General features: G+C 41.4%; 1 protein-coding gene across 1 annotated transcript; it reads left to right on the top strand.

Moving 5' to 3' along the window:
* The first annotated feature begins 603 nt into the window (after window positions 1-603).
* On the top strand, window positions 604-4530 carry LOC135703477 (uncharacterized). The gene is made up of 2 exons (XM_065224723.1): window positions 604-703; window positions 755-4530. Exons 1-2 carry the CDS (start codon window positions 604-606, stop codon window positions 4528-4530), a joined length of 3876 nt encoding a protein of 1291 aa, XP_065080795.1.
* The last annotated feature ends 10435 nt before the right edge of the window (window positions 4531-14965 follow it).

The raw sequence follows: 14965 nt of genomic DNA on the forward strand, positions 1-14965 counted from the left end.
AAGAAGAAAAAGTGTCGCACGGAAATTTAGCTTGTTGGAAAGTGCCATGCGACTAGTGATTGACAATTCGACACCGGTGATCCGGTGATTGAGTGAAGCATAGAAAACGAAAACAAAAAAAGAATAAGGAAGTTTTTAGTGGTATGCAGCTGCGTTGCGGGAAATTTTTTTTTTTTTTTTTTCCTTGGATTTGTTTTCCGTCGATCTTGTTTTCCGTGCTGAGCACCAATGCTACCGACGCCAGGAAGGCAGCTCCCACACCTGGACCCTACCTATCGACCCATCAACTCATGAACCGGGGACCAACGGCTTTACTTCCCATCCGAAGGAAGGCGTGATCAGAGATGTTATGCCTCAGAACATCCCGGCGGCGCCGACTGGGATTGAACCCAGGCCTGCTGGGGTGAGAGGCAATCACGCTTACCACTACACCACCGGCGCCGCTAACTTTGCGGGAAATTGAAGAAGCTTTTGTTCTCCTCGCCCGTTGCCTCTCCACTTGGTTCTCCTTTGTTTTTCACTCCCAGAGGGGCAGTTCCGACGCCGATCCGTAGTGTGCGCGAGCAAAAAGAAGAAAAAGAAGCTCGGCTACGAGAAATCATTATGGCTGATACGGTGGCTGCTTTGGACGAGTGTTTGACGTCAACCCGAGGTAAGGTTGATAGAATACGACAAGCTATTGATGCTGCCGATGCTGATCACGGTAAGTTTAACATTCATGCCCTTAAACTATATGTTAAAACCGTGGACACAGCATATGATGATTTCAACGGATTCCTCAATCGGATCTACCTAGTTGATCCGACGAAAAGGGAAACGTTTGAGCCCAAGTTTATAGATTTCGAGGAGCTGTATCAGTTTGTGCGTATTTCTTTGTCGGAAATGATACAGCAGCATGAAGATGAGCAAAAATCTGTAGCTGATCTAGTCGCGGCTAAACAACTGGAAAGTGCAAAGGCTAACTCTATTAGCAGACTTGGCGGCAGTGGAACGACAGCTCCAGTTCAATTATTGCCATCTCTTTTACTCCAACAAACTCCGCTACCAACCTTTGATGGTAGCTATGAAACCTGGTATAAGTTTAGAGATCGGTTCACAGATGTAGTGAACAAATGCACCGGGGATTCTCCTGCCACGAAGTTGCACTTTCTCGACAAGGCTCTAATAGGGAAAGCTAAAGGAGCCATTGATCAACAGACGTTGAACGATAATAACTATGAGGGAGCTTGGAGAATACTCGCAAAAAGGTTCGAGAATTTGCGCATGGTCGTCCAAGCTCATATTGGACAGTTGCTATCGTTAAAGTCGATGGTTAAGGGTTCTCATGCAGAACTGACAAGTTTGCTTGATGTCGTTGAAAAGCGACTGGAATCACTCGAGTTCCACAATCTGAAAATGCATGACAAATTATCAGAGGCATTGATTGTAAACTTGGTTATTTCCAAGCTCGATATTGACACTCGCAAGGCTTGGGAAGCGACAGTAGATAGTTCGTCGACGAAATTACGAGTGGTGTTCGATGCATCCGCAAAAACCACAACGAGCTTATCGCTTAACGATGTGTTGATGGAGGCACCTGTCGTGCAGAGCCCATTGTTTGACATCGTGTTGCGGTGGAGATTGCCGAAGTACGCTTTCACTGGAGATGCTAAGCAGATGTATAGGCAAGTTGTGATGCATGCTGCTCATACGAAATACTTGAGATGTCTATTTCGGGATGACCGGACGCAACCAATATTGGATTTGGAGTTGCTCCGAGTAACATACGGTGTTGGTCCAGCTGGATTCTTGGCCACGCGATCGTTGGTACAACTGGCGAAGGATGAACAGAATGATTTTCCGGATGCTTGTGAGGTTGTTTTGAAGTCGTTCTATGTAGATGATGCACTTACCGGAGCAGATTCGCTAGAGAAGGCACGGAAGCTGCGTGAAGATTTACAAGTTTTACTGGGAAGAGGAGGCTTCAAACTACATAAATGGTGTGCAAACGATCCTGCGATTCTTGAAGGAGTTCCGTCAGAAGACCGTGAGAAGCAACTGCGCTTCGAAGAAAGTGATGTGAACGGTGTGATAAAAACCCTCGGACTCTTGTGGGACCCAGGGAGTGATAACTTTGTATTTCGAGTGAAACCGATGGTGGAGTGTGCGGCACCGCAAACCAAGAGACAAGTGCTTTCCGAGATCGCAAGACTCTTTGACCCTCTCGGTGTGTTGGGTCCAGCAATAGTGTTAGCGAAGATAGTAATGCAACAACTATGGAGGAAGAAAATCGATTGGGATGAGCCGATTCCCATTGAAGAGTTCAGGGTGTGGAACAAATTAAGATCCGAGTTGTGTGCAATAAACAACATGAAGATACCTCGTCGCGTTACCGTTGATAATCCGTCGGTGTTCGAGTTGCACGGGTTTTCGGACGCTTCGCAAGCAGCATATGGTTGCTGTGTGTACTTGCGTAGCGTGACCGTTGATGGCATCGTTGAAGTAAAGCTACTGTGCGGCAAATCGAGAGTTGCACCGCTTAAGGAGCTGAACCGTAAGGAGAAGAAAGGAGCACCACCGGAAGAATTAACCACGCCGAGATTGGAGCTGTGTGCAGCTGTACTACTAGCTAGACAAATGAAAACAGTGCGCGAAACCTTGAGTATCGACATTTCGCGTGTCGTGCTAAGGTCCGATTCGAGTATAGTGATTTGTTGGATTAGGAAATCGAAGCCTAACCAACCAGTGTTCATCCGCAATCGGATTGCGGAGATTCGCGAACTGACCATCGATGCTGATTGGTTGCATGTTGGAACGAAAGCAAATCCAGCGGACTTGGTGTCGAGAGGTGTACTACCTTTGGAATTAACGAAAAGTGACTTGTGGTGGAATGGACCGGAATTTCTTCGATCAAGTGTAGTTGATGAAACAGTAAATGAAGAAACCGAAGACTTGAGTGAAGAGACGATTTCAGTGACTGTAGTTACAGTGCCCGATGAAGGATTGTACGAAGTGATTCAGAACAGTAGTAACTTTCGCCGACTACAAAGAGTGTTCGGTTACGTAACCCGGTTTATCCGTAATTGTCGTGCAAAGCGAAACGAATCAGAATTTCGTCGTGGAAGATTGAACATTGCAGATTTTCGTGACTCACTGTACACTATGGTGAAGATTGTACAAAATGCAGTGTATCGCGATGAAATTAGAAGCGTCTTGAAAGGTGAACCGGTGAAGGGTAAGTTACGAAATTTGAATCCTGTTTTTGATAAGACGGAGAGATTGCTGCGTGTGGGTGGTCGAATCAGGAATGCCATACTACCGCTCGATCAGAAACATCCATTGATATTGCCGGAGAAGAACAACTTTACTGATATTGTCATCGAAGCAATCCACCGTGAAGAACTACATGTCGGTCTAAATGGATTATTGGCTAAAATCAGGCAACAATTTTGGCCAGTAAATGCGAAGCGTACGATCAAACGCGTCCTAGGGAAGTGCATCAAATGCTTCAGACTAAAGCCGAAGGATGTACAGCAGTTTATGGGTGATTTGCCGATTGCACGCGTCACCGCTGCTCAGCCTTTCGCTAGAACGGGAGTAGACTACGCAGGCCCTTTTTTGTTGAAGCAAGGTCGGTCGAAGACACCGATCAAGTCGTACGTTAGTGTTTTCGTCTGTATGACTACTAAGGCGATACATTTTGAGCTTGTGAGTTCCTTATCTGCAGAGGGATTCTTGGGGGCATTGCACCGCTTCGTTGGACGCCGTGGGAACGTCAGTGAGATGTTTACTGATAATGGAACCAATTTTGTCGGCGCTGAGCGACAATTGGCCGAATTGCGAGAGTTGCTGAAATCTCAATTGCTGGAGAACAAGCTTGAAGATTTTTGTCAGCCTCGTAGAATCTCGTGGAGTTTCAATCCACCGAAGGCTCCGCACCAAGGTGGACTTTGGGAAGCCGGAGTAAAAAGTATGAAGAGTCATCTGTATAAGGTGATGAACGAATCGTACTTCACCTATGAAGAGATGACAACATTGCTGATTCAGATTGAATCCATCCTAAATTCAAGGCCAATAATACCACAAAGCGACGATCCGATTGATTATGAGGCGTTAAGTCCTGGTCATTTCCTGGTTGGCCGAGAATTGACAGCTATAGCCGAACCGTTCTACGATGGTCTCAAGGAAAATACGTTGTCTCGTTACCAATTGATCCAAAAACGAAAGCAATCGTTTTGGCGAAGATGGTCATGTGAGTATATAACCGGACTACAGAAGCGCAGCAAATGGAACAAAACTCCCACGTTGCTTCGTGAAGGACTGTTGGTGATAATGAAAGATGATAATTTGCCACCGCAAACTTGGAAACTGGGGCGTATTATCAAAACTCACCCTGGAAATGATGGCGTTGTTCGGGTAGTAACCGTACGAACTAACAATGGCACGTACAAGCGATCTACAATGCAAATTGTTGTTCTACCCATAGAAGATGCAGAACGGACCAGCCAAACGGATAAGTTGAGCCATCCGGCTCCTGGGGGAGGATGTTAAGTGAAAATTCTAAACCTGTATTTTTGATTCAGTGTAGAGTAGGTCGATGTCCTATCCCTCAAGCGCAATTTTGACAGTTCCCTAACTTGATTTTCTTGTTACGCGTCTTCCGGTTGGAGCAGGGCAGCAGAGAAAGGATCAGTATATTAAAGTTACCGTAGAGTACGGATGTAAAAAACAAAAAAACTATACAGTCCATTTTTTATTTTGACCGCTGAGTTCCGTCCGAAACAGGCAGATTAATTGCCTAAAGAGCTGCAAGATTTGTTGATAGTTGAAGATTGCGATGAATAAATGTTAGTTTGTTTAATAAATGTTTGTTTATAGAAATAAAAGTTGAATTTTAATAATTTTTTGGTGTCCCAAATTGATTACGTAATTGACTGTTTAAACGCTACTCAAACTGTTTATCAAAACTCTCAAATCACTTTTTTTTTCTGGAATGAAACCTCTCCAAAAATAAATGTCTAAACAAATAAAGGCTAAATCATTCTTAGTCATCACTCTCCTCCTCTCCACCTTACTGTTTTTTTTTTTTACCTAATATGTAACACTCACCTCCTTGTGGTCTTTTGTCCGTAGAAAAATTCTAAAATTTGTTAGGGCCGTGGTCATGACCCCCTCCCCCTCTGCCCCTCCCACCTACCTACCCCCCTAAGACCACGTGGTTTATTGACGGCCATTTACCTACCAGAATAAGGATTACACTAAATAGTCAGTACTCAGATGGTAATTTTATTTATGTTAAGATAAAATACAATCTTCAAACTACTTTGCTTCCTCCACAACCATGCGTCTCCATAGTGACTTGATAAAAAAAAATTCGCTTGTATATATATATCAAAAATCTAAGCAAATCAGTTTTTCCCTTAGAGCCTTGAAAAAATTTAAATGTTAAAACATTATATCTCAACACGAAAAACAGTTGGACTCTAATCCATAAAAAAAAAAACAAAAAAGTTCAGACTTGGAAATACTATTCCAGTGGTTCCCAACCTTTGCACTTCCGCTACCCCCTTTGTGAACAATTGGGTGTTTCGTGGTCCCCTGAAAAGTACATTATGTAATTATGCTGAGATGAATAAAAACCATTCATTTGAGTTATTATTCGTTTTATTTCAAAATACTATGTCAACAACAGCCAACAACTAGTTCAGTGCGATTGTTGTAGACATCAAATCAAGTTACGATGCTGCGTTTGTGATCATGCCAATCTCAAATCTTCGTCAACGTTCAATCTGTTTCTTGCCATGGTTTTAATGTGGAGAAGAGTGGAAAATCCGCTCTCGTACGTACACTGAACGAAAACACCCGCCGTTTACTGAATGATGCTTATTATCAGATGATTTTAAGAAGATCGTCATTCAATTCATCTTTTGACAGAATCAAGGCAAAATGTATGAACATAATTAAAATTAGCGTTATAATCATACATACAATAATCAAAACAGAACCATATGTGAATGATTTGCATACAACAACTTTTCAACTCATCAGTCTTGTAATGAAGAAAATCAGGCCGAATTCAAATGAAATATTATTGAAAAAAATAATTGCACAACCATTTCAATCAGTTATTAGCATTCCTAGGTAAAAATGATGTTACGGGTACGAAAAGAATTAATCAATAATCCATTGCAACGTTGAGACTACATGAGTCTTCTTAAATGAAATGGTCGTTTAATTATATTTTTCTAGAATATTTAAATAAACAATTAGTCAATTATTTCCATTGACATGAAGTTTATTACAAAAGTATGGATCTTAATTTAATATTAAAATAATTAAATGTCTTCAAATCATCTGAACATCAGTAAATTTTCTATTCGCTCAAGTGCATATGGAGGATCGTCAAACATATCTATTCCTATCATATTGATGTTTATAACCTATTTCATACGCTTGATAGTACTCTTGATATTTTATTATAGACCATTTATTTACAAACTATCAAAAATGGAGGCGAACCAGCCTAAGGCTGAAAGCCTCCTAAGTAAAGCTAAATAATAATAATAATAACTATCAAAAATAATTGGGTCTTGTATTTGATGACATCAATGATTTGGTACGTTTCTATGGTCAATGCAAAAGGGTTAAAAAGATGTCCTTCTTTATAATTAATACTTTTATATGTTAGAGACTTTGTAGTTTGAATGTGCTCAAAACTAGAGATTATGAAAGTGGTTTATAAGTTGTTAAAATATGTTTTTCTTCCCACGTACTATCCACGAAGTCAGCTATATTTTCCAATTTTAAGAAGCCACTAAATTTCACTTTTGTCACAAATGAAAACAAACTCGCGCAGTCACGGTGTTGTTTATTTGCCGCCATTTGCTAACTGATAGAGCTGGATGAATAGCCGAAAGATTATGACAAACCTGAAATAGAATGATTTTCATAAAGCGGCTATGATGAAATTTATTCATTTTGGTTCACGATGAAAAACAAACTTTTATGTGCCTATTAATATGTGACAGATTATCGGACGACATGGAAAAAAAATGTTTGAAGAGTAAACAAAAATCACTTATTGTTGTTCATATCAATCATTCGACGTGTTTTTCATTCAATCTCAAGAATAATTAGTTTTGCTTCACGCTGAATGAGATTTCATTCAACGGTCGGTGGATGTTTTGGTTCAGTGTACGTACGAAGATGCAAATAGCACAAGGATCTTCAATGTCTGCTAGAAGACTTTGGGATACGACATGGCACGCCAGAACCACTGGTTCAAATCTTTTTCACGGAACAAATCACGAGATGAGGTATCATTTCTCAGGTCCAAACATTCATCCTGTGTTTTATCAAGACTTCCACATCCATTCAGGAAGACTACATCAGCATCTTCTTGTATCAGCTCATGGAAATACAGCTTACATTGATAATCCAGTGAGTGAAAATGAGCAATAATTTCTGATTAAAGATCCGAATTTAGCTTATTCCCTCTTTTGTCAGGCCAATACTAACCTTTCGGGGCCAGTTTTGCTTGAATGCTTGAAGATCGTGTTGGAAGTGAATTAGATGGGTTTGCTGAGATGAACTAGCCATCGGCTAAAAATCTCGTTAATAAAGTATTTAAGAAAAGTTTCCTGGTCCAGTGAATTTTGATGCACACAAATTTATTGAACAAGCGAGACGCATATGCCAACCTTCCATACTAAAATTAGCAATAAAGTCATTTTTCCCTTGAACTTCCAAGAACATTTTGATTTTTGCCTTCAATTCAAAAGCACGGTTTAGAACATTGCCTTTGGACAACCAACGTACAACAGTGTAGAGAAGAATAACCACGTGAGCGGAATTAATTTTCTTGTAGAGTTCTTTGAATAAACGAGTGTTCATAGCTCCAGATTTGACACGGTTCACAATTTTGATGACAGAATCAAGTATTTTTAACATTAGTTCCGGCATAGTCTTGCTCTTGCTGACAAGGGCATATCGAACACCTGTGGCGTATGGAGCAAAAGCTCTATAATCTCTTTCTGAAATCTTTATTTGTTACCAAGCATTGCTAGAGCGCCATCGGTATTAACTCAATTACTTTTTCCCACTGTAAGCCAACTGATTCAAAAAATGTTTTGAAATTAGCCATGATATTGTCACTTTTGGCATATTTTTTAGACCAAACAAACCAAGACCTTCGCCCCCCCCCCCCCAGTCGGCCGCGGACCACCGGTTGGGAAACCCTGTGCTATACTAATACCAACATGAAGCTTCAGTGTGATGATCTATTAACTTAATTTTGAAGAGGATAACTTGATAGTTCCGCTGTGGATTTGAAGAATATCTTCAAGTCCCCTCATCAATTTATGTATGAGTAAGGCAGAGGAGTGTGCGTTTGACTTGTACTGTCGTATTAATGGCCCTTCGTTCAATTTCAACTTCTATTCAATTTTCACACTGCCGTACTCTAGCGGAACTAGCTAACCTATCCTTTTCAGAACTTTCTCTAGTTAATGAAAGTTATCACACTAAAGTTTAATGTTGATATTTGTACAGAATTTCCAACCTAGTCTGAAAATCGTAACCTTCTCGTATGAAGTTACAACAAATACGTTGAATATTACAGTTCAATTTTGTCGGTACAAGTTTTAATTCGTCCTAAAGTCGTTCACCACTACACAAAAGCTCGCGTAGCATTCTCCAAAACCAACGGTACATCGATATAAACAAAATAATACAGAAAGGCCTCAGTAATAAATCTAACGTAACCTAGTTTTCAATTCTGAAGTTTATTTTTATTTTTATTTGCATTCCTGAGATTCGCTTTATTTTGTTTGCCGTTCCCTGGAATACTGGTATTTCGCGATTCCCGCCATCCCCTGTAATAAACAAAATTATGAAAATTTCACAAGAAATTCTAAAGTATTTATTACATGGTCCCTTAGGATGGAAATTACAGCGGGTACTCAGTAATCTTTCAATAAAGGCAAGCCGAAGGGAAAATGTGTTCTAAAAACTCTGCTATCAACTTCTTCTACAAACTTATCTCTCAATAGTGACACTGTATCCGAAAATTGGCAACATGTTCGCCATGAGCTACACTGAAAGCTGTCACTCATCACTTCTGTTGGACACCGAAGTTCGGCGCTCGTGATGACGCCAACCACACGAATCAAGCGCACTTGTCCACACACAACTCGTGTCACTCTGATAAGCTACCATGATAAGTCCGGGCGCCTCGTGTCCAAAAAAAAAGAGTCTATTTTCATCACCATGTATCTACAGCCGGCAAAAAAAAATGGGGAAATCAAACTTCCCACACGCGTCGGCATTGCTTCCAGTTTGCTTATCAGCCATCAGGTTTGATTGGCGTGGTCGGTCGGTTGTAAAGCTATTTCCAAATTAATTTTCGATTTGTTTGTGCCGATCCTCGTTTTCTGATTAGGTGTTGGCTCGGCCGGAAGGGGGAGGGTTCCATCATCGGGCATCGTAACATCGTAAAGCTTCAGCATGCGGTCCACCCCTTCTATTGTTGTAGCAAAAGTTGCTCTCATTTCTCATCATCCTCGACGGAGCAGGAGGGATAACAAACAGATCCAAATGGGAGGATAAAGAAGCAGCGAAAAAATAATATTTGACCGTGTAATTAAAATAAACATTCGGAGTCGGGACCCCGCGTGGAGATTCCGAATTCAATAGTGCACCCGGGGCGGATCAACGAACAAAGAGCAGTCAGGAGAAGCCTGAAATGCAACCGACCTTTCCCATGTCCCTCGCCCCGAAGCATGAGCTTCAATATCAAATAATAAATAAGCAGCAATATGAGCAATATGAGGAATTAAAAGCAGAGCGGGAAATGAGAAGAGATAAAACCCGAAATGGAACGCTGAAATGCGAGGCCCCCTACACATTGCACCTGCCGGCATCCGAAAGAGGCTGGCTACCTTTTGGATTTTTATGCATTTCTGTGGTGCGGGCCAGGAACAATGGTGAACCTGCAGCGCTCAATATGGGAAAAGGAATCCGAAAGCGTCGTCGCGTGATGTACCGTGACGAAATGGGGTAGACACATGCAAGGGATGAGGCGTGATTTGCTGAATTTTTATTCAGAGGCTTATTTTCGTTTTCAGTTAATTAGGCTGAGTTTGAGCATTATCCATTTATTCCATACTCAAACTCATCCCTAAATCATTAATGTCCGATTCCTTATCAGTCTACCATCTACAAGGAGCTTAACCCCCATTCAAACAACAATCGAACTCTAGAAATTCCCTGAAAAATGTACAGATATAAAAACTTTTCCACTTGCCATCGCAAGCAATCGGTCCTTGTACCTTTCATTTAAACAAATACACGTCCGATGAGCATCGATTATAACCGTGTTCAGTGCATTCGTGGCAAGTTTATAGGTAGCTCACAGTCAGCTACTTGCCACTTCAGATCCCCTCGATTGGAATCCCTGCTGGGTTAAATCACCTTCACCTGCAGGGTACCATGTAGGTACCTCTACCTATGTAGAGTTTTCCCTTTCGTCGTCCGGCGGGTGACGACGATCACGATGATGCGATAACACCAAATTTAACGCAACTACAACAGCCCGAAAGGTCCTTCGATCGAAAATCGGATGTCTTCAAATTTCCCAGGAATCCCGTATCACCTGATTGAATCTGATGTGGGATGTACCAACCTTCTTTGCTCCGACTGTTGAGCTTGTTCTGATTTCTATTATTGTCGAACGGTATTTACTAACAAAAATCTCAAGATATATTTGGGTCGTAAATCTCCTGCGGAGGGATGTTGAGGTATGAGAAATGTGACAAAGCTGCGTGTCAAATGTGCTGTGAAATGTGTGTGTGTCGGTTTGGGAAAAAGTGGACAAAATGGATTGATGCATGAACAGGTGACTAATGCTGATGGGACGGGTGGACGTGTTACCGGGAATGTGTAAGATGCTTGTAAAAAGAAGATCTACTACGTTTGTAAATGCAATACATATACTCACTCACCGAAAATTGGTGGAATTTAGTCAGCCGTTGTCATCGTTATCGAAGGCTTTGTAATGCATTAATTGTCCAGTTTTATTACCAACCAACGTCATTCATCAGGAATCTTTGCAAGATCTTTAAAAAGTTCCTATTTTTCTTTTTTTTTATTCTTTATTAAGGAGATTTTTAGCCTATGGCTAGTTCATCTCGGGAGAAATGAGAGGCTTCAGAGTGAGTAACCTCTAAATACATGGTACATTAACATTTTGTAAATTCGTTGATGGCTCTTCAACTTATATGGAAAAAAATAAAAATATATACAATAGTGAAACAGAGGAACAACAGAAAACATAATGATTTAAAACAAGCTACAAACAAATAATCAAAACAAAACAGAGCTCAGCTGGCATGGGTCCAATAGAGGAAATCCATCCAGCTTAAGAAGGTTACTAGTGCTGCCGAGGCCGGAGTATCATTTCCGAGCAGATCCCTGATGCGGGAAGTTAGGCAGAGCGACTCCCGAAGATTTTGGAACTCCGGGCAGTTGCACAGGATGTGTTCGACGGTGTAGGGTACCCCGCAGATGATGCAGCTTCTGCGGAACGGCAGGCCACCATAGTTATAGTAGAGTTTGGTGTACCCGGTCCGAAGCCGCGAAATCACGCGTTGATCCCTCAGGTTGTCCAGTTCGCTCTATGCTTCAGTTGACCCTTTGACTTTGCGGATGAAGGCAGTTCTGTTGCGGAACCACTCAGCCTCCCATGCCACTCGATTGGTCCGCATGATCCACCGTCTGACGTCCTGTAGGGCTTCCTTGCCGGTGAGTCTGGGACCCGATGTCCCGGCTCCGGCTAGGTGATCAGCAGACTCGTTACCTGGTACTCCGCAGTGTCCGGGAATCCATGTGTACACGATGTTCGGTGGGGCGTACTTGATAATCACCTGGATCCATGGATGTTTTGGTGCTTCCGAGGTGATCGCTGAACGACGCTGTGTGAGTCGGTTTGTTGGCTGGCGTCGTAGCGGCACGGAAGGTCGCTGCAGCCTTGGCCTAGAAAACCGAGCTCTGTGGAAGAAGACGGCTGCTCTCTTTTTTCTCCATGCCATTTTCCAACTTTTCTCTCCATGCCAATGGACTTTGGCCACTGGGGGAGGTCGATGTCGGCGGCCGTGCGGAGGACTCTGTTTCCCTCGTCGAGTAGAAAGATCGTATTGTTTCCGGACGTCTTAGCGGAAAAGGCGGCGGCTTTTGTGGCAATATTTGCGTTTAAGTAGAACTCGGAGATGAAACGGACATATGTGGCATCGGATGTTCTTCCTGGTGGACAGCAGGAAACCCATCGAGTCGGTCCATTTGACGACGGCAGAGAAAAAGTTCCTATTGAGTTTCTCGAAGCCCATGCAAAATAAAACTTAATGTTTTGACTCTTGACGCTAAGAGACCGGCCGACTTTCCCCCAAAAAAATCACAAAAATCTGTGACGTTTTCAATAGACCTGTGCGCCAGCCCTTTTATAGGCGGCGGATGCATAGCGACATGACACCGTTGGTTTTAGTTGGTGGCGGCAACGGCAGCGTGCATCGGCGTATAAATATGGTGGGTATAATTATAGTTACCATGCCTAATTGATTGTTTTTTATTTTCGTTCATGAAGCTGTTATCTCAACCCATTGACAAACTTTCATAATTTTTTTGGGATGCTTCAGCTTTCATTTGATAGTGAAAAAATCCCCTGTATTAAGATTTAAGTCCGAATCTATTTAATTTTTTGAGAGAATACATTCGAACGTGGTTCTTGTCCCCTGACGAGGCTGCATGATTTTGAAATTCTCATGTGGTTTCATCTGTCACATGGTAGATTTAAGTACACGGCGAATAAGAACGACCCAAATTTGAGTTTAGTTCACTCATAATCGCCAAAAGTGCAGGAACTCAGCGATGAGTAAATTTGCCTCATGTTTTCCCAGATTTTTCCAGGATTTTCCAGGGAAAAATTCCCGAATTTGAGAAAAGTAAAGATTGGATTCACTCAGTCCATTGGTACTACTCCGAGGCTGAATAAAATTTTCGTCAATTTCCTCATTTTCCGGCAGATTTTTTAGGTTTTCCACAGGAAACCATGAGACAAATTTTACTCATCGCTGAGTTCCTGCACTTTTGGCGATTATGAGTGAACTAAACTCAAATTAGGGTTGTTCTCATTCGCCGTGTAAATGTCATAATCTAGCCACTTCCCATGGAATTCTTGGAACATTAACGGTTATGGCCATTATATGCTTGGGGACTTTGTATCAACAATGAAAGATATTTGGCTTGATCTATGACTAAGTTTCGCATGATTCACTTTGGTACCTGCAATTTTTCTGAATGTGGTACCGCATTATGACTTCTAAATATTAATCTTGTGTTAGAATTTTCATGTAATTTCGTGTGTCGTTTCTAGTCTCTAACCTAAACATAATCTGGACGTACCTCCAGAACTACACAGCAAAAACAATTGTTATATCGATCAACGTAATTCATGCTGCCGGCGCCGGTGGTGTAGTGGTAAGCGTGACTACTTTCTCACCCCAATGGGTCTGGGTTGAATCCCAGCCGAGGTCGGTGGGATTTTTCTGAGGTATAAAAAATCTCTGGTCACGTCTTCCTTCGGAAGGGGAGTAAAGCCGTTGGTCCCGGCCCATGTGTGTTTGAATGGGTGCGATATCCTACGCAGGTGTGGAAGCTGCCTTCCTGCACATTAGATTGCCTTCAATGGATGGCAATCGATGTTCGTCGGTTATTGGCACTAGATTGCGGAACAGACACCGTCGTTAAATAAAGGAATGCAGAAGAAGAAGAAGAAGAAGAAAAAGAAGAAGAAGAAGAATAAGAAGAAGAAGAAGAAGAATAAGAAGAATAAGAAGAATAAGAAGAAGAAGAAGAAGAAGAAGAAGAAGAAGAAGAAGAAGAAGAAGAAGAAGAAGAAGAAGAAGAAGAAGAAGAAGAATAACAAGAAGTTATTCATGGTGATGTATGAAATATTGATGTAATAACTAAATCCAGATAGGTTCTACATACATGGATACAAATTTTATCGCTAATTCTGTGTACATTGCGCAATGTAATATTGTACAACCGAGGAGCCTGTGTGCAGCCGTTTCTATATAATTTCATCAAATTTTTATACTGTGATATTCCAAAATCCCGGTCCATGCTCGGGTCTATGGTAATAATACCAATAATTTGGCCCTTTTTGTGCATAATTTAGTAAAGTGGCTGGCGAGAAATACGTCTTCCATAACTTACAAGTATCGGCGTATCAAAATTATACCGGCGGCGCATCAAAAATTACCACGGTGGCGCACCGACTCAAAATAGTCAGCGCCGCCGGAATGTGAAAAATGTCGGCGGTATTGGCGGCGTGGCACGGCGGCGCACTGATCTTGTTTTCGAAGAGTAACAGGTAAACAATTATTTCGAGATGATAAATTATAACTGTTAGGTTCGTAGATGATCATGAATATCCTAAGTAACGATTTACCGGCATTTTGGCTTTCACACAGATTTATTGTGGTTTTATATCGGCAATAAGCAATATTTTTAGTTTAAATACAGAGATTTAATAGTGCAACACATTCTTGGTTAGTAGTACAGCATTTTGTTGCTTTAAAAACGGTTGCTTTAGACGGTTGCTTTAGAAACCATTAATGCCGTCATAAAAATAAACGGAAAGGGATCAAGCAAAATGGCCTCAAATAAAAACGATTAAGTCTGCAAATTATCTTCTTTAAAGCCGAATTAAAACGTTTTGCATTTGTTTGTGATTTCATGAAAGCAAAATAGCTTTTTCACAATTGGACAATCGAAAATCAATTTTTATGCCACCGCCATAAAGGGTGTCCACGATGAAATTGCCACACACAAAATTGATTCGAAAAATTCGAGTTTTCATCCGATTGCCATCAAATTTTCAGGGATTGAGAAATAACTATTAAACTTCATTTTACCATTTTACTCGTATTTT

The sequence above is a fragment of the Ochlerotatus camptorhynchus genome, unplaced genomic scaffold (assembly GCF_037179485.1).
Source record: "Ochlerotatus camptorhynchus isolate MF236.1 unplaced genomic scaffold, CSIRO-AGI_Acam_v1.1 ptg000213l, whole genome shotgun sequence".
Taxonomy (NCBI): domain Eukaryota; kingdom Metazoa; phylum Arthropoda; class Insecta; order Diptera; family Culicidae; genus Ochlerotatus; species Ochlerotatus camptorhynchus.

What these genes read in the sequence shown, in the direction of transcription:
- LOC135703477 (XM_065224723.1), top strand. Translation starts at nt 604, where the DNA reads ATGGCTGATACGGTGGCTGCTTTGGACGAGTGTTTGACGTCAACCCGA. An exon ending in TGCTGCCGATGCTGATCACG is followed by an intron (nt 704 to 754) that starts GTAAGTTTAACA and finishes CCGTGGACACAG; the next exon opens with CATATGATGATTTCAACGGA.